At 41.6% G+C, this 23543-nt stretch overlaps 1 protein-coding gene across 1 annotated transcript in view; it reads right to left on the reverse strand.

Annotated features, from left to right (window-relative positions):
• NID1 (nidogen 1) overlaps window positions 1-23388 on the reverse strand; it is a 54514-nt gene extending 31126 nt beyond the window's left edge. Inside the window, exons 1-9 of the mRNA XM_081186204.1 lie at window positions 23104-23388; window positions 12611-12910; window positions 11228-11457; window positions 8421-8836; window positions 6088-6237; window positions 4701-4952; window positions 1927-2127; window positions 1338-1580; window positions 260-403 (exon numbers count right to left, since the gene is read on the reverse strand). Of these exons, the coding sequence (XP_081042330.1) occupies window positions 260-403; window positions 1338-1580; window positions 1927-2127; window positions 4701-4952; window positions 6088-6237; window positions 8421-8836; window positions 11228-11457; window positions 12611-12910; window positions 23104-23310 (2143 nt within the window). The 5' untranslated portion in view covers window positions 23311-23388. The remainder of the gene's footprint in view (window positions 1-259; window positions 404-1337; window positions 1581-1926; window positions 2128-4700; window positions 4953-6087; window positions 6238-8420; window positions 8837-11227; window positions 11458-12610; window positions 12911-23103) is intronic.
• Window positions 23389-23543: the final 155 nt, after the last annotated feature.

The raw sequence follows: 23543 nt of genomic DNA on the forward strand, positions 1-23543 counted from the left end.
CCAACATACTAACGTGTCGCGACACACAGTTAGGAAAGCTCTGTGCTAGACGCTGTTTCAGGGAAAGATAATAAGTCACTTAGGAAGATGTCCTATGGATATGTTTTAATGGATTCATAGTGATGTTGGTATCAAGCAGCTGAACTCAAAGTTCCAAGAAAATATCCAACTGAATTCACTTGTAGCATCTTTGAGTTCAGCTGTTTGAAAACTCTATGGAAGTCAGTTTATTTTTTCCTAAAGAGATATATTTTCATACCATAACATGTACGTCCGTTTCCTCGGAAGCCCACAGAGCATTCACAGGTGAACTGATTGCCTGTTCCTGGACGACAAACTGCATTTGTGTCACATTGGTGGGTCCCTGTGTAGCAGGGATTGCGACTTTTATCACCTGTACCATCTGTCAAGAAGCCACAGAAGATACTAAAATGAGAATCTCAATACTGCTACTGCTATTCTACTATACTACTATACATTTACAAAGACTGGCCTTCAGACGCGTAATACATGGCTTGGGAGAACATTTCTCATAAAGCTTAGACTCTCCATGGTCAATTGCTTTCAAACACACTTCTCTAGTTTGACACTAGAACGGATTCCTTCAAACAAACAAACAAACAAACAAACAAACAAACACAACCTTCAAATACCATGGCTATAACAGTAATGAATGCTAAAGATGTGTCACTAATAGTCCAAAGCCATTATCTTAAACATTACTAAGTTTATTCATTATATACAGAGAGGAACTCTCAATCAGTAGTAGCTATGGAAGGGGAAGAGAACAATTTCTATGTTTAAGGGATGCAATCCCTCTTTGGTAGTTTCTCAGGAGTCACATACTGGGGTTGGCCGGGGCTGTGGGTAGGAGAAAAGCCAAAAAGAGGGTGAGGCCAGAGCCAGTAGTGGGCAGACCTACCCCTTCTCTCTCCTGCCCCAAGAAAAAAAATTGCCCCTGCATGGTTCCCCATTCCTGAATCATGACACAAAAAGTTCATCACATGCCACATGTCCCAGAATAATGGCTGTGGCTTTGCATCTGCTATGAATGTGGAACATTTCATATACTTTTGTGCACTCTTCTGCAAGCTGTATGCCAATCAATTGGGAGCAAAGGTGGACAACTTCTGTTTGTGCTCTTCTCAGAGATACCGGGCTGGCTTCTATGGGAAGCAAGAGTTGGAATAGATCTACCTTTAGTCAGATCCTTTGGGACCATTCTTACAAACAATCTCTTCCGTTTGACAGCCCACAGGGTAAAAGAGACAGGAATCTAATGAACCTTAAAACAGTACAATGGAAACAAACCAGAAAAAAAAATTCACTGAACATACCAATTGGACCAATCGAATTGCTCATGGCATATCGTAAAATTTGTTCATCTCTGTTATACAAGACAAAGACACTGTCCACTGATAGCTGCTGAGTTGCTGAAACTGGATGGTGAGAGTCATCGTGAATGCACTCCTCAAACGTGATTGTCTGCCGCCATTGGTATGGAACTGTGTAAGATGGAGACGCTCCATCCCTTTCTGGTTCTGTCACTGTATACTCTCTAGTAGATGACGATGTGATAACTGAAACAAGGAAAGAATCTTATATAAATAAGAAGGGAATCAAAATATTGAGTAAATTCATTCAATCTTTGGTACTCACATATGAGTGTATTTAAAAAAACCCAAAGCTATGATTGTTACTTTATATACAGCTAGAAATTTTAATTTGTGTATTAAAAATTTGTATAGGAGCCAAATTCGATGAAAATATTACTCTAAAAGTTCTTCAGATGTTACAGTGAAAAGCTTCTTGACAAATGTAAGACAAAACAGAAGATTCCTCTTGCAGTGCTCATTCTTGTCACAGGCTTAGACAACTTGTTAAAATGAAATGGAAGTAGCAAGGTTTCGCAACTATTCAACTCACCTGAGCTAGAAGAGTGATAGAGCTCAGTGTAGGGCTCTATATGAACTGAAGAACCAAATGGGATCTCAGGCACTTTGCCTTCAAGTTCTGTGCTGATTGTAAGATGTCCATGTTCATCAATTCCACTGAATTTCTGTTTAATGGTCACCCTTTCATTGTTGCTGAGGAATGTAACTTCAGCTTGTCTTGTAAACTCACCACCTAGAAGATTAATGAAACTTTTTATTTCTGTTTTTAAATAAACATTCACCATGTGCTGAAACGCATATAGTTGAGACCACAGTCTCCTTAAACTGCACGTGCTGTCAAAACTACACTATGGGATCTGGTTATAATTGATGGCCTTCTTTTTCCTAGTTAAAGAGAAATATATACATTACCAAAGACTGAAATGACTGAAGGGTTCTCCAGCATTACTTCTGATAAGGAATGGATTAATATCCCAGTATTTGTCTCAATTCTATCTACGTTTTTGCAATCATCCTTTACAGAATTTGAACAACCTTGAGGAGAATGTGGGACAGTCTTTTCAGATGTGGACTGACAAAGCACTATTCTCACCTAGCTTGCAGACTGGCTTGTGATTCATTTGGCGACAGTGTGTAAACTCACTTCTCTCCATTTCCTGGACACAACTTGACCACAGCCTACTCTAAAAATGGCATCCCTATGTGATGGAGTTTCCAGAAATGATACCAGCAAAATTTGAGATGGAATTGTCAATGTATGTGTCATTTTCAAGTGTGATCTATACTGGGATTGCAGAGATGAAGATGGAAACTTTGATTTAAATTTTTAACATTAAAATATGTTGTATGCCCAAGTGCTGGTATTTGCATCCTATTTTTGAAGGGTAAATAAGTGAAATGGACAAGGCACCAGCCCCTTAAACTCTCTAAAAATGAGTTGAAATTAACAACCCCCTTATCCATTTCACCTACGTTTGCCTTCTCCATCCATAGAACAGTGGCAAGAGTAGCACAGGAGCTTTATTGGGGAATCGAGCGGGTTGATGAAGTTCCCCAAACAGCAGCAGGTGGGAACTCCAATTGAGAGAAGAACAATTTCCCCTTCCCAAGTGGAGCAGCAATAGTAGGATGAGCAATTTTTACATGGGTGTCCAGTTTTTAAAGGCTTAATTTCTGAACAGAGGTACAGTGGTACCTCTGGTTACAAACTAAATTCATTCTGGAGGTCTGTTCTTAACCTGAAACTGTTCTTAGCCTGAGGTACCACTTTAGGTAAACCTGAGGTACCACTTTAGCTAATGGGGCCTCCTGCTTCTGCAGTGCCGTCACCACACAATTTCTGTTCTCATCCTGAGGTAAAGTTCTTAACCCGAGGTACTACTTCCGGGTTAGCGGAGTCTGTAACCCGAAGTGTTTGTAACCCAAGGTACCACTGTACACTTATTCCTTCTGGTTATGCATTGCATTGGAACTACATGCTGTGCCATTAGTATTGAATTAGTAGGATCTGAATATAGTGCTAACAAAACAAAAAAAATGCTTTCACACACATAAGCTGACAAACAGTACTGGTTTCAATTGGGGGGGGAATAGTACAGATTTCAGAATAATTTCTCCCAGCTTATTTTTCCTAAAACAGCATGGTAAATGCTGTTACCTTCATAGGTATCAGCTAAATGTTGTAATTTTTGAAACGAGTGAACTTTCTCCCCTGTGACCTTTCAAACAAAAGACGTATTTGAAGTAATATCAGTGGGGAGCAGCTGTTTTGAAGCAAAAAATGTAAACAATGAAATTCAAGAAAAGCCTGAAGTTGCCCTTTGCTCAAGAGAGTTTCCTGTCTGCTTGCTTTCTACTGATCACTTTTTAAGCTTTGGAGCAATACCAAAACTACATAAAGGGGAAAGGGGGTTGTTTCACTCCCCCATAGGCAGGTAGTATGATAAACTGGTGGTTGTGTTCTGATGAATGTCCTTTGCCTACATTTATTATTCCACCAGTCAGAAGGAAGAGATTTCAGTGGGAGCTCGGTTTACAGCACCTTTTCCACCTGCACAAATTGCTGTGCCATTAATTTTATTATACCTACTGAATTTACACAGCCACCCACACGTAACTTAAGATCACAGGGCAGTTCAGAAAACTGATACATCTGTATCCCCCTCTTCCCTGCAGTCTGAGTTATTACTGTTCCAGTATTTAAGCTTCCTCGCCCCCCCCCCGCAACTGTCCTTTTTGTTTCTCTCCTTAAGTATCAAAACCACATATTGAACACTTTTCTCGCTCCTCTCTGAGCTTCCGATTTTTTTCTGGTTTCACTGTAGGAAAACTGGGGCTACACAGTGTGCGGGGGTGTTGTTGTTTTTGTTTGTTGCTGTGGTGTGTATTTTCATATTGTAAACTACCCAGTGATCCTCGGATGAAGGACAGCATAGAAATTTTAACAACAACATACAACACCCTGGACAAAATCACCAATGCTTTACCTCTCACCACTTGCTAGCAGCCCAGAAGTAAGGTCACTACTGGGATGGGCAGCAAACAATATGGACTTTTATACCTGTGTTTGATGACTCTTTGCTGTCACTTGTTTCTCTAAGTTAAGTGTTCCTGTCTTACAGAAATTAAGAGAGGTTGGTGTAACGTTGCAAAAATGGTCTGTGAAGGAATATAATATGCTTCTGAGGCATGTCTTCTGAAGCAGAGATTGGCAACAATGAACTTCTTGATTTTACAACAGAGTCCCTGTGAATTGTCTACAAAACAGATGCATGCAACTTTTAAAAAGCAAAGGTAAAAATTTACCAGTAATGCTGAATCCATTTTTATATCCTTGTTGCTCCACAGCAAACATCCACCCAATGATACCTCCGATAGAGGCAAGAGGAAGCAAGGAGAAACCCAAGGCTTCTGGAATTGTGCTGATGGCAGTGTATGCCCGTCCATGGTTCATCACGACGTAAGAGTGGAGGTCAGTGTTTTCAAATACAATTGGGACCGGATTGTTTCCCACGAAGATCCGCCCTTTGACTTTTCCATTGACTCGCTGAGGAGAACCTTATTATAACAAAACCAAAGTAGCCAGGTTATATAGCATAGCCATTATATGTTAAAAGCTTTGAAGCACCACACTTAAAAACACTGGTCTGTGTAGTAAACTTTGTATGTTTATTACAATGTAAAAGAAGAATAGATCACAATAATCAGAAACTAGGCACTGCCTTATTCACTTTAGACAAATGAATATATGTTGATATTTGCATAGAATATATTTGCTATGCTTATCCATACATCTTTAATTTATATTTGTAAACTTCTGAACTCCTTTATATGCTGAGAATCAGTTCTAATTTCAACTAGTTTCCTAATTTGGGATAAAAAGTGCACTATCTGTTTATTTGCTTCTGAAGTTCAATAAAAAATGGAAGTGCATAATTTGATCATCCAATGTAGTATTACATAATGTAGTTTCTTCTGACAATGAGTTTCACAAACCAAGTTCCTCTAGTGTTGCAGATCTCTAGTTTTCCTGAACCGTTCTTCAGTAAGAGGTTTAAACACAAGCATAAACCCATTTATCAGTTTGGTTAACCAAGTCTTTTATCTCCAAGTATTAATCTAAAAGGGTGGTAGGTGACAGCACCTTCCTTTTATCACTGCAGCATGTTCAATCCCTATGCTTTGCATTGCTGGAGATATGATGGAAATAATTGCATTCAGTAGGGAAAAAACTGATCATTAAAATGCATATGTTTTTTAAAAAAATATTTTATTAAGGATTTTCTTGTTTTACAGAAGTAAGTGTAATGCCTCATGGTTTTTCCCCATGTAACATTTTTACAAATCCGTTTCATTTGTTGAGGCATTAGGGGGAAAAGAAAAAAAAAAAGAAAAAAGAAAGGGGGGTGGAGAGAGGGAAGATGGATGGGGGTGGGGTCGGGTGGCGGTGTTTCTATTATGTTTAATGTATGTAGAGTTTGGTGTCAGCGTTGCTTGTGTTGTTCACTTGTGTTCCTTTGGTGGTGAGAGAGGTTGGAGTTGGCCTAGGGTGTGATTGTTTGCTTGTGATTGGCTGTGGTGATCTTTGTTTTCGTGTGTGAGTGAGGTGGGTGGGTGTTTTGGATCAGGTTATGAAAATGCATATGTGTAGTATATATTAGAGTCATGAGTTTTGAAACAATTTTTAAATTACCTTCTGCTACACACTGCCTGCCATTTCCTTTGTAGCCAGCACTACAACTGCAACAAAAGCCATTTGGATAGTCTGTGCAAACAGCATGAACTGAACACTGATGACGGTTGTTTGAACAGCTTTGCTGGACATCTGTACTGTAACGAAACACTGCAGAGAGAGTAAAAAAAAAATTCTCAGCATAATGCATTTCAGAGAGCGGTCAGAAATGTTGCCCCTGTCTTAGCCATAAAGCATCTTAACCCACACATAGTAAGTTTTATTTTCCCTGTCACTTTGCTTGGCAGCTGTGAAATAAATAGTCATCTGGCAGGACAGCAAAATATACCACCACTGGGAGACAACAGGAGACCCTATCCCTGCTGCAGGACTGTTGCCTCCTGCACTAGCACTGCTGTATAGCCCTCTGGTTATGAAACACAAATCTAGATTTATGAAACAGAAATCTAGTTATTTTCTGTTTTGCTTTTCCTTTTTTAAAAAGCTGTTTGAAGCTTCAGATGTGTGTGGAAGGTGATAAATAAAAAAATAATCTGAAGGGAAGATACATGTCTGCCATGTACACAACAGACATACAGGAGGACTTTGCCAAGTGTTCCTGGGCATGGATTTGCTGGCCTGTATTTTGAAACATGAGAAGCACCTTAAAATACATTGTCCACTGCAGGGACATGTAACGGACATGCTGTAAATGCCTGCTTTGTGACACATAAAGCAGCCTTCAGAATGTCATTAGCCATTAGCAGGCATTTGGTCCATGGGGAAGTAATTACAGCTTACACAGGGGACAAATCTATGGGTCCCTATAGACTGTACAAGCAGGACTATGCTGATTTCCAACACAGTCACAACGAGTCAACCAACGTTTTGATTCACAGCACTCTCCTTCCTAGCTCAGTAGATTAGAGCGTGGTGCGGATTAACACCAAGGTTGCAGGTTCGACCCCCATATGGGACAGCTGCATATTCCTCCACTGCAGGGAGTTGGACTAGAAGGGACCTCAGGGTCCCTTCCAACTCTACAATTCTAAGATAGTTGTGAAACAGGATTTCTATCACAGGTATTTATATTTTGCTTTTGAACAATTATATTAGGGAACACAAATTAACATAAGAGCACTTATTGTGCTACATGTACAGTAGTACCTCGGGTTAAGAACTTAATTCGTTCCGGAGGTCCGTACTTAACCTGAAACTGTTCTTAACCTGAAGCACCGCTTTAGCTAATTGGGCCTCCAGCTGCCGCCGCGCCGCCAGAGCACGATTTCTGTTCTCATCCTGAAGCAAAGTTCTTAACCCGAGGTACTATTTCTGGGTTAGCAGGGTCTGTAACCTGAAGTGTATGTAACCTGAAGCATATGTAACCTGAGGTACCACTGTAAGCATTACAGTTTGCTCATTTCAAAGGGCTGTTCTTGACTTGACAAAGTATTGCCTTTCTTTAAATAACTATTTTACCTCAGTGTTCAGTCTAAAAGGCCCTCCCACATACATTCACACAAATATTCCCAGTGGCTTACAGATCAATAAAAACAGGAACCCTGACCTCAGACTTACACTCTAAAAGTTATAAGGAAAAGGGTAACAATATGAGGAGGAAGGAGGACAACAAGCAAACTCAGGCATCCATTTTTAAGTAATGAAGTTCTTATACTGACCAGCTAGACTGGAAACAGTTCAGGGACAGGAAGAGCCAAAAGGAATAGGTCTCTCAGCAGAGCCATCCAAGTGGCCCTGCTTCCTTTTCTTCCTTTGCTATAGCCTGGCTGCAGCCAGATAGGAGTGGCTGTACTTCACTTCCCTCCCTCTGAAGTAATGGATGTGGCAACTGAGATATCACATCTGAGGAGTGATAGTACAGTATAGATCTTTATAGCCTAGCAGGGACTCCTAGGGCATGCAGGAAAATCCTGTTAACCCCTACCAACTGGCTGAATTTGAGGGCTGCACACACACTGTTCTCATGATGCCAGTGAATATTGGCTGCAGAGAACAACAACAATTTATTATTTATACCCCCTCCCATCTGGCTGGGTTTCCTACTGCAGATTTGTGCCCTTAGCTCTCAATGGCATAGTGGTGAAGGAAATAGGCTCTGGAGGATCTGTGTCCAATTCTCTCCCCCTCTCTCCCCCCCCCCACTCTCTTTCTCTCTCTCTTTATATATAATTTTTAAGCTCTGAGGGAATCTGGCCTCTCTGGGGAAGAGAAACAGGACTCATAGATGGTATATGTACATATTATTCAAACAGGTTACTGGGTTTTGATCAGATCATGATGCTAGTCAATTCTGTGGTTCCTGAAATGACCATTCAAATACCGAATGACCTTACCAATTCCAGTTTCATCATCTTCTTCTACATCAATAATCTGAGTGTGGTGCCTGGGAAATTGCTGGTTTGGAAACTGGAGAGGTGGGCTTTTCCCTGTTGGGAACGGATTCGCAGCTGGAGGATGCTCTGTTAAAGCTTGATAAGGAGGCTGAAAGTCATCTGGTTCTGCTGGCTGAGGTAAGTTGTAGCTAATGTGCAGCTGATCTCCTCTGCTAGAAATATCTTCGGATACTTCCGGCTGGTTTATTTCAATGGAACCTTGCTCTGATATGGATGGTTCTGTAGCCACTTCCTGAAACTGGTCATAATCACTATACTCTGCACTGGTAGCAGTCTCAGTGACTTTGGCTGGCAGGATACTATCTGAGCCACCAATCTCAAATGCCCAGACTCCTTGTTTTCCCATATTGCTGCTCCTAAAATAAAAGAAATCTCTAACTGTATATTAAAGCAAGAACTGTACATATTATATTTTTTTTTTAGTTAATTTTATCTATGATTTCATTGCCACAACCACGATGCTAACACATTTGCTCAAAATCAGACTTAAGTTGCACACAACTCTATGCAAACCACTTCCTACCCAAGGAAATGAGTACCCATATTGTATTGATTTTTCAGTAGCTTCCATGCCACCTAAGTTGGGCCTTAATGTGTGAGAAACTCATTTGTTCAGCCTATCATGAACAAACATTCACACTGTAATGTAAACATTCCACCACCACCACCTTATTCCTTTGTTGTCTATTTGTTTTTATTTATTTGTAAGAAATTTTTATTGGGTTTCATAAACAAGGATAATAGAAATTAAAAAATCATACAAATAAATAGACCTAGTCTCATGTAATTTGTTTATCACAAAAATAGCATAATAGATTTGCAGTAATATTTGCAACATATGGTTCATTTATAGTGGTTAATGTATAGGTTCTTAGTTCATGAAGTTAAACAAAAACAAAGAGGAAACAGGATAGAACAGAGTTAACAGATAACATTCAACATTGCATAGCTAAATGCCTAATCGGGAGCCCTTGTGGTTGTGTTTAGATTAAGTATGAGTAATGGTCATTTTTGCTCAAGGAAACAATATAAAGTGTTGGTATATTGATGAATGTGGGAGAGGGGTTCAAAGTCAAATATAAAAAATTGAGCCAAATGCTGATTAGGGGTGTGTGTATTCAATTTCTGCAATACTGGCATACCGTGGCGGAGGAAGAGGGCAGCAGGGGGAGTGTACTACCCCCTGCAGCATGATCCCGATGGGGAGCCATTGTGGCTGCCCCCCGCTCACAGCCCCTGCAGGCAGCGTGCCACGCCCCCAGGACACGCATCAGCCATGCCCCCACCTGCTCTCCACCCCCTGGCGCCAGAGCATGAAGCTCCGCCACTGCTGGCATATGCTATGAAATTAACCACACTGCGGTAAAGCCATCTTTCTTGATTTGTCCACATGTCATTTGTAGTTTATTTGTTAATCTCTCAAGGAGGGCTGTTTCCCAAACTATTTTCTTACTACATGTATATCATTGTGCTAGAAAGGTCTTTCCAGTACGTATCTGGTTATGTTTTCTCTCGCTGCTTCTAATAAATGGCTTATTAATTCTTTATTATGTAAATCCAGATTGTTGTCTTGGAATACAGTGGTGCCTCGCAAGACGAAAATAATCCGTTCCGTGAGTCTCTTCGTCTAGCGGTTTTTTCGTCTTGCAAAGCAACCCTATTAGCGGCTTAGCGGATTAGCGCTATTAGCGGTTTAGCGGATTAGCGGCTATTAAAGGCTTAGCGGCTTAGCAGCTAAAAGGCTATTAGCAGCTTAGCAGCTTAGAAAAGGGGGGGGGAGCAAGAGAAAAAATCGGAACACTCGCAAGACGTTTTCGTCTTGCGAAGCAAGCCCATAGGGAAATTCGTCTTGTGAAGCAGCTCAAAAACGGAAAACCCTTTCGTCTAGCGGGTTTTCCATCTTGCGAGGCATTCGTCTTGCGGGGCACCACTGTATATTCAATAAAGCTAATTCTAGTCTTACTTGCAATTGTTGTTTTGTTATTTTATTAATTCCTTGGAATACTGAATTTCAGAAAACCTGGATTTTTGTACATTCCCAGCACATGTGGAGATATGTACCAAGTGTGGGGCAGTCCCTCCAGCATCGTGGTGAGGCACCAGGGTGGATCACTGCCAGCTTCCCAGCAGTTAGGTACCATCTATAAGGGAGTTTTAGGGTTAATTCTCTGTTGATTGCCAAATAGACTTGAAAGGTATTTTTGACCAAAGTCTATTCCACTGACTTGGGTCGAGTTTATCACCAAAATCACATCCCCACTGATAGCTAATGAACAAAAAAGGAGAGAGTGGGCAGCCTTACTTTGTTCCCCATCAAATCCCCACCAGGGATGAATTTATATTGTTTATTCTTACTGTGATGGAAGCTTCAGAGTATATTTGTTTCAAAATTTGTTTGATTTTGGGGCCAAATTGCATTTTAGATCTTTGTTGTCTATTTAGAATGTCAAACTTGAAACTGACTTTTAGAATATGAAAATGCAAAGTGACATGCACACCGGTGGTGCTTCATCAGTGACTATAACAGGTACATATAACAGGTACACAGGTGGAGTAAACTTTTAACATTTCTGATCCCTTATCCGCAAATAAAATAAGAATGCTGATTTAGAAATGAATATGAAAAACCCTTTTCAAGTTTATGAAGATTAATTGCATTTTGTGATATAGAAGATTACTAACATCATTTACGTATCAAAAAGTCTTATAGGAAATACAGGTTTTTTTAAAAAAATTAAAAAGCATACTTGTGCAGATTTCCAATGAACTCTTCTTCATTAGCAATTATATTGTATATTCCAGGTTTTACCCATAAGAAGTAATTTGTAGAGGGTTGACTGAAGCCAACAACAGCAGGGATAATTTCCTTATTATTTTTAGTATGTGTACTATGGAACTGCAAACCATCCTCTGGATAAAGGAAAACAGCATAGGAACTCGAATCAGAAGACGCTAAAACAGCCTGGAATGTGTTTCTCTGTGGAGAAGATTTAAATTTTATTTATTTGTAGAAAAAAATTGCAAGATTAGACATAAAGACGAGACTCTGGGTTTGTGCACACTGGAGTTCACTGTCTGCTTTCAGCTGTTTGCATTCCCAATCAATTTGCACAGAACGCATGACATCACCCAACACCAATCGTAATGCTTTCCCCTTGTAAATTCAAGTTTATCTGATACAAGGATAATCCAGTAAATTGGTGGAAATTAGGCTCCAAACTGCTCCACTTGGGGTCATAGAAAATTGGCTTTATTGTTTTTGGGTGGGTCAGTTATCACTTTGTGCTACTCCCCATCCCATATTCCCTACTTTCTTGTTGCTTCTATTTCTTTTTCAGCTATTCTCGTAACATAGCCATATATACATTTGATCCCTCAGATTCGCACAAAGCCAGAAAACTGCACAAGCAAACCCCATTAAAAATTTACAATTTCTTCACTGTGTGCTTTTGCACACTTCCTGGGCAGGGATTTTTTTAAAAAACAAAGTGTGTGCATGCAGACAGCTGTGTGCATGTCCTGTCAGTACTTAATTGACACATTAGAACAAAAGAAGGCAGGGACAAACACAAATGTGAATACAGTACCTACTGGTATGAGGGGACAATAACACATTTGCTCTTAATATACAAATGCAGATTCAAAGTATGGGTGTGGACTACTTTGATGTAATTTGAATGGGGAAGAATGTTGATTAAAAGCTAAATATGTGGACTCAAATGTGGACAAGCCCTTCAAATACAAGCTGAGTTGATTCAGTGATAACAGAATATGGAATCAAGGATTTATTATCTTTAGGAGTATCCTCAAAACTATTCTTCCAAAAAAGGATATTGTTTTGAACACTAAACATCACAGAACTTTGTAATTCATAAAATGAAGAGGTCCTACTGCAGACCCAAAGCATTCATTTGACATATTAAATCTGAAGTTCTGAATCTGCATAACTAAGATAAATTTACCACCTGCATCTCTCTCTTCCAAAAAGCCTTTGCCATTCCTAGGCTGCAAGCTACATCCATTTACTGGGGGTAAGCTTGAGCAAAGATACATAGGACTGCAGTTTCACTTAATTTGCATATCGTCCTGGTACTTCTCATTTGTCTATTGCTATGCTGTCACAAGCTCACCTTCACTTGTAGAGCGACATCTTCTCCAGGTCCTGCATAAGGAGCCACAGAATCCCAGGTAACAATGACAACATTGCTTGGATCAAAGGCAGACTCTGGAAAGCCCCTTTTAATATAATGAGCAGCAAGCTGGAGGACATCTGGGGATGAATCTTCCCTGTAGTACACTTTCCCATGTCCGCCTGTAGTATCCAAATCAGCATAAAAGGGAGCGATACCTCCAAAACTGACTGGAAGCTGACCAGGGTTATCTTCGTCCCTTGATGGCTCACTTACTGCAATGATGCCATTAGTAAGAACCTAGAAAAACAATTAGGAAAATGTTACAAACAGTGAATACATGCTAGATATAGGCACGCAGGGATGGATGGACAAATCTGTCTATTTGGTTTCTTTCACCTTCTCATCCCCCCCCCCCAGTTATAAGCTCAGTTCTTCACATTTCCCATCAGTTTTCAAACTTCTTGAAAAGGGGGGGGGGAGTCCTCACAACAATTTGTCAACATTTTAGTGTATGTTTCTCATATGCATTTTTGCCAGCAATTTCCCCTAGCATAACACATTCAATTTTCACAAACGCAGCATTTTGGGTTGGAGAACTGCATCACAAAATTCAGGGAAGTGCAGACTTCAAGTGCATTTCTATTTGTGCATTGTTTCAGGAAGCGGGAACTAGGTAAAAAGGTAGAGGGACCCCTGTTAGGTCCAGTCGTGGCCGACTCTGGGGTTGCGGCGCTCATCTTGCTTTATTGGCCGAGGGAGCCGGCGTACAGCTTCTGGGTCATGTGGCCAGCATGACTAAGCCATTTCTGGTGAACCAGAGAAGTGCACGGAAACGCAGTTTACCTTCCTGCCTATTTATCTACTTGCACTTTGACATGCTTTGACATTGCTAGGTATGCAACGTTAACATATGAGAGTGCTGGAGGTGAAATAGTTAAACAAATTACCCAATCAGAACCCAGGGGGGTGGAGTCAGAGGGACTATAAAACCAGCTCTGGGAGCGGCAAAGGGAGGAGTTCATTGGGAGTTGGGTGGTTGGTTAGAGTGGGAGTTAATTGTGATAGAGTCTGTGGGTAGGTTGAGTTAGTGTAGAGAAATAAGCTGAGTCAGGAACAGTTAGGAACTAGGAAGACAATTAACTATCTGAGAGGTGGTTTAGTGAGTGAGAGCAGGTAGCGGAAGTTATAGGTCTGGATAGGCACCCCATGATTGTAATTGACCGATACTGTTTTTGAAACCACACACTTGTTAAACTGCAATAAATAAACAGAAGTTTATGTTCCAATTTAACCCTGATTGGACTCAGTATTGTACCAGGTAGGGCATGGGTGGTGGCAGCGAGAAATAAAGTGGTGGCACAGGGATCAATAGACGGTGAAACATCTGGAGACCGTGTGATCGCCACACTAGGTTAGCAGGAGCAGGGACCGAGCAATGGGAGTTCACCCCGTCACGGGGATTTGAACGGCCAACCTTCTGATTAGCAAGCCCTAGGCTCTGTGGTTTAGACCACAGCGCCACCCGCGTCCCTCGGGAACTAGGTAGTTTTGTATTAAAAATGCTAACCAAACCTAATTTATCCCTGATTCCCACCAGCAGCGACTTCCTGTTTCACAATTAGACCAGGCTACAGAGCCTCCTTATCTGCCATGGCCTGTGGTCTCTGCTATGTTGCAATGTTACATAGACCACTTAAGATGTCAAGAAGAAAAAACTCTATACTTTGCCTCTTTCGCTGATTACATTATTGCATCCTTGGCATTTCCTTATCAAAATAAGATCACCAGTGTAGTCATTCCAGGCTCTTCTCAAACAGAGACAGCTGTGCTGTTCTCCAGAATATCTACAGGATGCCAAAACGACAGATACAACAGACACACTTTCTGGTGAGATAAACATTACTAAAAAATCCAAGCTGCCCAAAGCTCTGATGCAAAGACATTTGAAAAAATGGCATAGGAAACTTTTGTATCAATGAGTGGAGAACTTTGGCAAATAGGAATATCTGACATTGCAGGTATCTGGCATGTAAATCTGTGATAGGAAATGACTCGTACATAAGATATAGAGCATTGATCATGACTTTCCTAGTTGAGACTGGAGATGTGACACACAGCAAATTCTTCCAGCCTTGGAGTAGCTGCTTCAGCCATTTACAGTTCAACAGACCACTCCAAATACAATTTTCATACATTTTGCAAACACCGAATATTCAGGACTTACTCTAGAGTGTAGTTTGTAAGTTAAGGTTAGAGTAGTAGACAATAATAGGAATTCAAATGGGGTGGGGGTGGTTGTGCATACACAAACACACCATTTGAATTCCTACTATTGTCTCCAAGTTTTCATGATACCTAATAAAGTTGTCTAAGAGAGTCATCCTAATCCTCTTCCCCAAGCCTGGCTGAGGCTTTATGGAGCAGCAAGGACACTGCTGCATCTACATTCTATGCACGGCACCCGGCGTGGAGCAGAGGCAGGCAGGCAGCTGCATCAGCAAGGAGCTGGCACAGCCATTGGGCCTGAAATGGGACCCATGCTGTCAGACCTGCTACAAATTAAAAGTTACAATAGCTTCTGACCTGGTAGTAGCGTCTGCCCTGTGGAACGCCCTCCCATCAGATGTCAAAGAAATAAACAACTATCTGACTTTTAGAAGACATCTGAAGGCAGCCCTGTTTATGGAAGTTTTTAATGTTTGATGAATTATTGTATTTTAATCTTTTTTGGGGGGAAAGGCACTCAGCCAGTTGGGCGGGGAATAAATAATAAATAATAAAATTATTATTATTAATTATTATTAATTATTATTATTATTATTATCATCATCATCATCATCATCATCACCCTAAAAATCAGTTTCAAGTAGCACTGAAGCAGCAAGCCAAGTTATGTGCCAACAAACAGCCAAATTCTGTATTTATATAAATATGCAACCCAAGCTAATCTTTAATAAAAACAATTTTTAAAAATGTAAATCAAGCAAATTCACAACATTTCTCTTGTTTGCATTACCTGTTCTGCATTTTTCTATATTTCTACAACTTCTTTTGGCTTTGCTAGTCACAGGAAGGTCTAGGAAGACTGCTGAAGCCTTATTCCAAACCACTAACCATTTATTCACCCACTTCAATGGCTTGAGCAGAGACTGCCCACATATTGTATTGTTCTGCTATAATCTTTTCCAAACTGCTTTAAGATGTTATTTGATCAAAATAAAACAATAAATCTTTCTCAGCCTAACTTATTGTGAGAATATAATGGGATAACCCTCATGTATGATGCCAAACACATGGGAGGATCAATGGGATATAAATGAAATAAGTAAGTTACATTTTCAGCATGATTGGTTCTATTAGAGTATTTCAATATGTTCTGAGAATGAGTGAAAGAGCCTGCCAAAAAGGACTTGTTTTTGAAACAATGGGACACTAGAATAATGAGTGGCTACAGCTATAATCCTAACCACACTTACCTACCTAGGAATAAGCCCCCTTGAATTTAGCACAGCTTACTTCTAAGTAGACATGGCTATGATTGTGCTGTGAAGAACAAGCCCAAGGAAGAAAATAACCAGTACATTGAACTTTTTGCAACTTAAATGAAAAGGTATACATTCATTAGTGAATAGAATCAGAATCTTCTTATTATAAATTAAATTTGCAAAATAAACAATTGTTTCTTACAATTTATGAAATCTTGGGTACATATGACATGCATCCAGACTAAAACGTGAAGCAGCTGCTCTCTTGGAGACCTATTTCATTTAGCATTCTAAGGGACAGGAAACAATAAAACTCTTTTCTTATTCTAATAAATGAATATGCAGTTCAACCATGAGGGGATATTTGTTTTCTACACTTCCATTGATAGACTTCTTTAAGTCTATCAATGTGATGTTGGGCAGAATACAGCATAGCAGTCACCTCCTAGGGGCCAAGGGGTTTGAGGGGATAGGGGCCCCCAAAGTTGATGGGCATTGCTATTCAAATGGTGTGTGTGTGCACCACATCATGTGATCGATTTTGCGGGGCTCACCTGGCCCTCTCCCAATATTTTATTCAAGTTGGCACCCCTGGAATACAGTGAATTGCTTTCAGGTCAAGGTCATTAGCACATAGCAGCAGCATCAACCAGGAGAGAAAGGTAAGCAAACAAAACCCAGATGCAACAAGGCCATCTACCAGTGCTCAGTATGAAAGAATCCAGGAGGGAAGCATGTAAAAAGAAAAACATCAGGCATCTCCCCTTGCCATAGCTGGGCTGCTTTAGTTTTGAACTGAACTAGGCATGCCTTCTGCACACAACAATAAGTAGGAATAGATGTATTTTCTTTGGTATTTGAGGCTGCCAGAGGTGTATGGGGTCTAGGGGAGGGGTAGTACCTCTGGTGAGGAACACATCATGCTCCTTCTGAGGTAGTTTGTCCACCTTTGGTCCCTACGCAGCGCTTAGCTCTCACCTGTGGCATGGGACACCTGTTACACCCCAGGAATGCCTTTGATTGGCCAGAGGAGGGTAGCCGATGGGTCTCAAACTCTTGGTGAGTAAGGGATTTCCTCTGCATGTGAAGACAGACTACAATGGATTGAGCAAATGAAACCAATAGTGGGTCAAACTATCAAGAAGGCAGTTTCTGGATGTGCTGTAGAGGGAAGTAAGGGGCAGATGGGACTCATCAACCTGGGAAGGTAGCCCATCTATGTTGCGTTGATGAATAAAGACAGACAAAGAGATGTTTGTTGGAGAAGGAAAACTCAGACCCTAAACCTCAGCTACCTTGTGGGTAAACACTACGCAAATCCCTAAGATAGTTGGGTGGCACTTTGTATGCCTCCTTCCAGCAACATACTGCTCTGCTTTCCAATTGACCACAACAATGAGGCAGAGAGGGTGGGGTCTTTGCATCTGGGCAGTCCAGGAGCTCCATATACACTTCCCAGGTTTGCGCCCCAGGGAAGTCATTTCAGTTCTGCTAACTCGGAGGTTTGAGTTCACCCCTGGAGGCACACTCCATTGTCTCTGTAGACAGACAGATGCCAACAAAGGAGGCTGCCACAAACAGAATGTATTGGCTGTGTCCAGGTGAGGCAAATGGAAGTGGGGAATATGGCAACAGAAACCATTCACCACCACGTCACCACGCATGTGACAAACTGCTCACCAAAAAAAGGGGAAAGAAATGCACTAGCAAACTTCCACACCAGCAGTTCTGCAAATGTATAATGAATTACTTTTAGCTATCAGATTTCCCACAGTAAAGGAAAATACAGATTAAATGTAAAACAAGCATTGGCTGGTATTTTGATGGTGATAATATTATGTGGCTACTGGTGGAGGGCTTGTTTGCATGAGCAGCACTAATTCCATAATAAACTCACATCTGAAAGCACCCCAGTAGGAGAAGACGAATTACTCTACCACCTTAATCCAAGTAAGGAAATGAATTTAAGGTCTGGTTAAGTATGCATGCATCTTTTCAAGTAGTATGAGTGAACATGAATTTAAATACAAATAAAACTGCCAGCCCAAACCTAGATATTCACATTATAGTCAGACTGCATATTATTAGAGGCATATTTATATGAAGGGGGAAACGGAACATCACTAATTGTCTGGAGACAATAACAGCTGTAGAATGCACCATTTCCTTTTAAGGTATTACTCCATTTAACCTTGCGATATATTTTTAGGATTCAGTACCTCTGAATTGCATAGATGGCTAAGTTACATTTATGGGATGTTAAGAAAACATGCCACACACTTTATACGTAGTTCTGCCTCTATCAGCTAAGGAAATTTATGAAAGACAGAAGGAGGAGCAGGAAACAGGAAGGAAGGGAACGCAGCTAAACAATTCTGTGGTTTGAGAGAAAGCAGTCCAACGTTGAGAATTCTTGTCACTTCACATAGTGGCTCAGCAATAAAACCACAAACACATTTGCAAAGCTAAGTAAGGTTTGGTATGGTTTCAAATTGGATGAGGATTTCTGCATTTCAGGGGGTAGGAATAGATAACCTCCAGATCCCTTCCAATTCTATAATTCTATGATTAACTAATGCATGCTTGAGATGCATGTAATTAATATCTGGAGGCCATAGAATTGTTACACAGCTCAGTTATCATAGAAATCTCTAAGCTGTTTACATAAAAATACAACCTTATTCAATAAATTTTACAAAGAACAAGATTATGACAAAACAGAACAGTAAATCACAAATAAAACAGTGTGCAAAACAAAGTTAAAAACTAAGAGTCAAGCATCAAAGAAAGCTTGGGTAAGCCTATACATTTTAAAGAGGCATTTAAATGTTATTACTGTCCCCACCTTATGAAATATCATTGAGAATCAGTACTATTGACATACCCAGGCAAATGGTTTTTAATTTAATAGGAATTTTCCGTACCCTGACAATTCATTTTAATTGAGACTGGACTGGCCTCAAATAGCCTCATACTATATGAGGCATACATGGCATAATACTATGTCGAGCATATAGTATCCCTATCCCCATGCTGTGGAACACTCTTTCAACAGAGACTCAGCAGGCATGCTCAGATTTGACTTTCAGGTGCCTCTTGAAAACCTTTTTTTTTTAAATGCCAACATGGACCACTTATAAACACCAACTCCTCAAAAGATTCCACCAACGGTGTCTCCAAAAATTTTTACTACTACTACTATTAATAATAATAATAATAATAATATCACTTGGGGAAGACTGGTGAACAAATGTCAGTGTACCGGAAGAAGTAACCAAACAATTAAACCCCTGTGTTGCAAAAAAATATCAATAATATCCAAAGGCAACACAATGACCAAGTCCAACAATGCAATGTCAATATAAACTCTTTATATAATCTATACAGAACACTGAACAATATGAAATATATGAAATATATGAAATATGCACTCTCTGCAAAGCCAAATAAACAGAAATCTTCTAAATCTCTGAAAGTCACAAATTATGCACTCTTGATGGATTCTCTTAAAAACATAGAACCAAATAAACATAAGTCTTATAGGTCTCTGAAAATCTTTATGACCATTGCTCCACAACAATTGTTGTTATACAGTTCGATTCACCATATAGATGGGTTTTTGAAGCATTTCTGTATCCTTCTGCTGTGCTGAAGAATTCCACAACAGTGGGTATATCCGAAATCACTGTTCATTACATCTGTTTGCGAACCACTTCAGCAATGTTGGACGTCATAAAACAAAGCTTTACGGCTTGTTTTCACCAGATAAGAATCTGACCCATCGCTTATTTCAGAGACTTGCACAGCCCACAAAGACTTTCAGAGACCTATAAGCTAAGAGGAAGGCATGTTTGGCAAATCCTCACCATGATCAACTCCCACCCAGAAACCTATGTCCCCACTGTCAATGGATGTGCGAATCCAGAATTAGCCTCCACAGTCACTTACAGACACACTGTTAACACCATATTCATGGAAGACAATCTTACCCAGCTACAAGTTGATCGCCAAAGAAGAAGACGACAGTTGTTTAAAATTGCCCCTGGAGTAACTTGTCATTTTAATGATTGCACTCTGTTGCTTTTAAATGTTTTAACATTGTAGTACACTGCCCTGAAATTCTGCAAGAGGATGGTATATATAAATGCTAAATAAATAAATAAATAAAATTATAGTTTGTGTTCATTTGCTTGGATTTTTATTCTGTCCCACCCAATCCCAAAAGCACAGAGCAGATTACAATTTCCTTGAAACCATTTTCTAAATAAGATAGCCTCAGGAGAAGAACATGTGTCACAAGCCATCTTCTCGAATCGGATTGGTGTAGAGTTAATTTCACTGAAAGTAGCAGAAAGCCATACTAATTATTATTATCCCATATACTGCAATGTATTATATCTGATAGCATCCTTGCAGTTAAACTCTTGCCTGGTCACCACAAGCAACAAGGAACTGCATCCAGTGAAGTGAACAGGCTGCCAGAGGGGACACCAAATGTTCTGTTTCTCCTCTGCCAGACCACTTTGGTTCTTACTTATAGGGAGGGGTGGCAAAAGAGGGAACATGTCATTCCTCCCAGTCCCATTTTGTGGCTCTGCCACCCCGCTCTGCCATGCTGCCTGTCATGCCACCTCCACCTCTGCGCCACCCAACTCTGCTGACACCACCACCATGCCATACACTGGCACCGCCGCTGCCCCACCTGCCACCAACATTGGAGCTGATTTCCAGTAAGACCTCAAATTGGTGCCAATGATGGCGCTGCCTCTCCACCAGTGGCGGAGGTGGTGGCAGCTGCTTCACCCTACTTCATGGGTGGTCCTGCCCTGATCCTTCCTACACCAATGCATCTCATGTGTAAAAAAACAGGCTAATAAAATTTATGGGGTTATTTCCAAAGCTGCTTGCTACTATGATATAAATATTGGTGGCTATACTGGCATTGTGCGGCATAGTCTGATTTTGTATTCCAGTTCTTGGAATACAGTTCTTCTTTATTTAATAGACTGATATACTGCCCTACAATTTGAATTTTTCAGGGCAGTCCACGAAATTGCATCTGTACACAATAATGAGTAAAATAATGAATAAAGCAATGCTTAAGGGCACCATCAAACTTTAGAGCTGTGGTGTAAAAAGGCATTGTAAAACACAAGTGTATTCATGTGGCATCACCCAGAAGATAGCAGTGCAGGTGCTAGGCAAGCCACTGTGGGGTGGGAATTCTTCAAGCAGGGCGAACCAACCAAAAAAGCCCTGGGTCCATTCACCCCCGGCTCACTTCACTTAGCAGGGATATCCAGACTCAAAAAAGGACCTGTGACACTGACCTTAATATCAGGCACGTTGATATAGGGAATATGGTCTTTCAAGTACCTAGATCCTAAACCACACAGAGCTTTAAAAGGTAAGCACCAGCCTATAGTGTACCAATAAAAAATAATGTGCATTCAGATGGCACAGCATTTCAAGGATGTGCAGACATGAATTTTATGCTCATGCATTTCTACTTTCCCCCATCTTCTTCCCTTGCACAGAGTGTCAGTTAAGTGCTGATTTTATTCTCGACAAACGATACATTGCCAGTTTGTCAGACCAGGCAAAAAAACTATGGCTTGCACTTTCCAGCAAACTCAATTACAGTCAGTCTGGTTTGCAGGCAAACACAAATAATGGTCTGCCTGTTCAGACTAACTAGCAAACAAGGACCAGAACTTACTAACTGCTACATGTAAGAGGAGGAAATTTGTGCCTAACTGTTCTTGTGTCAACTCTGGTTTGGCATTGTACTTCACCACAGCCACACTATTCAAAGCATTTCAGTGTGTTTGGCCTTTTAAATAAGCCAAATTAAGATGAAAGCATATTGAAATACCTCACAATTCTGGAAGAATATAAGGAAAGCAGCCCCTACTGACTGAAAAAGAGTAAAGTAAGGAGTAAGAAAATAAACCATTTCAGAATTCAGCAGAACAGAACCACCATGCACTAAATCCTTGGCTGACAGAAAGAATGCCAATTTACTTAGAACAGAATCTGACCCTTTGTACTCAGCTATAGGGCCACAATTTTATTTGCATGACCTATAGTTCAGTGGAATAAACTGCTGAAACCCAGGCAACAACCCCTCATTGAGCAGGGACGGCAAGTCCTGGAAAGGACAAATCCCATCTGCTTTCTATTTTGTTTGGAATTAGCAAAAATCTAGTCGAGTTGCCAAAATGGTTCTGGACAGTTCCTCCCCTTCCCACCCAGCAACCCTCTCCTTGACCTGCTCCTGCACAACTGCTTCTCCTCCTCCTGAAATAAACCGTTTGTCAGGAGTAGCCAGCTGCCCCCCCCCCGTTTTCAATAGGGGCTCAACTCGGCTTAGATCGATCTCAACATCCCTCCGGCGGCAACACCACACGGGGAATTCCTGGGCTTGAAAAACACCCCGCTGCAAGAGAATTTATAGGCATGAGTGGAGGGAAATGCCTTTTGTCTTAAGAACTTTTATGGGGAAACCTACATGCCAGGCTTAATCTGCGCTTGGTCTTTCCCGCTGGCTTCGCTTTTGCAGTCATGAGGCTCAACCCGGAGAGGTCTGAATTACAAAGGAGTCACGCGGAGGGGCGGCGGCGCCTCTGAGCATAGGCAGAAGGCGCCCTTCTTGCCGGGGAAGGCACAGTAGCCACATTTGGAAAGGAGAGGAAAGGGCTCCAAGGGCACGAGTCTTCAGACCCAACAATTCCCCCTCTTAGGAATTAAGCAACCTCCCGCCACAGGAAGCCCTTTACCCCGCACCGCCTTTGGCCCCACTTGGCCGACAGCCTGGCCAGCAGACCCTCCGCCCCCGCCATTGCCCCACAGCAGTGACAGCAACCTCGCCTCAGCTGAGGGGACCTCCGCCTCAGCCCTTTCCCAGGCCACTGGCCCCTCTCCCCTGGACTCTCACTCGCCCGCCCCTCGCCCACCCCTGAGGGTCGCCTCCGCCTGCTGCTCCCCCCCCCCACCCGCACTCACATAGAGGGAGTCGACGCTGGAGCCGTAGAAGCGCAGCGCGGTGCTGAGCTCCAGAGGCGGGGAATGCGCGTCGTCCCCAGCCTCCAGCTCGGCGTCGCCTCGCTCTGAGCCGAAGGGGAAGAGGAGCCCCCCGTGAGGGAAGCCACTCCCGGGTGCCGCCAGCGCCGCCAGCAGCGCCCACAAGCTCAAGCCCCGCAGGCTGGCCATACTCTCTCTCCTCGTCGACGTCCGAGCGGCGCAGACGAGCCTTGAGAGCGGCGAGCCCTCAAGTTTTAAACCCCGCCGGGGCTGCGGTGGAAAAGAGGGGAGGGGGAGGCCGAGGGAAAGCGAGGAGAGGGTTTGAAGCCAACCAATCCGCGGAGAGTTCAAAGAAAGACGCCCTATCACCATCAGAGGACGGGCTTCTGTCCCCCCCTTCCTCCTTTTGCATCCTTTGCAAA

The sequence above is a fragment of the Podarcis bocagei genome (genome assembly GCF_964188305.1).
Source record: "Podarcis bocagei genome assembly, chromosome: 3".
Classification (NCBI taxonomy): domain Eukaryota; kingdom Metazoa; phylum Chordata; class Lepidosauria; order Squamata; family Lacertidae; genus Podarcis; species Podarcis bocagei.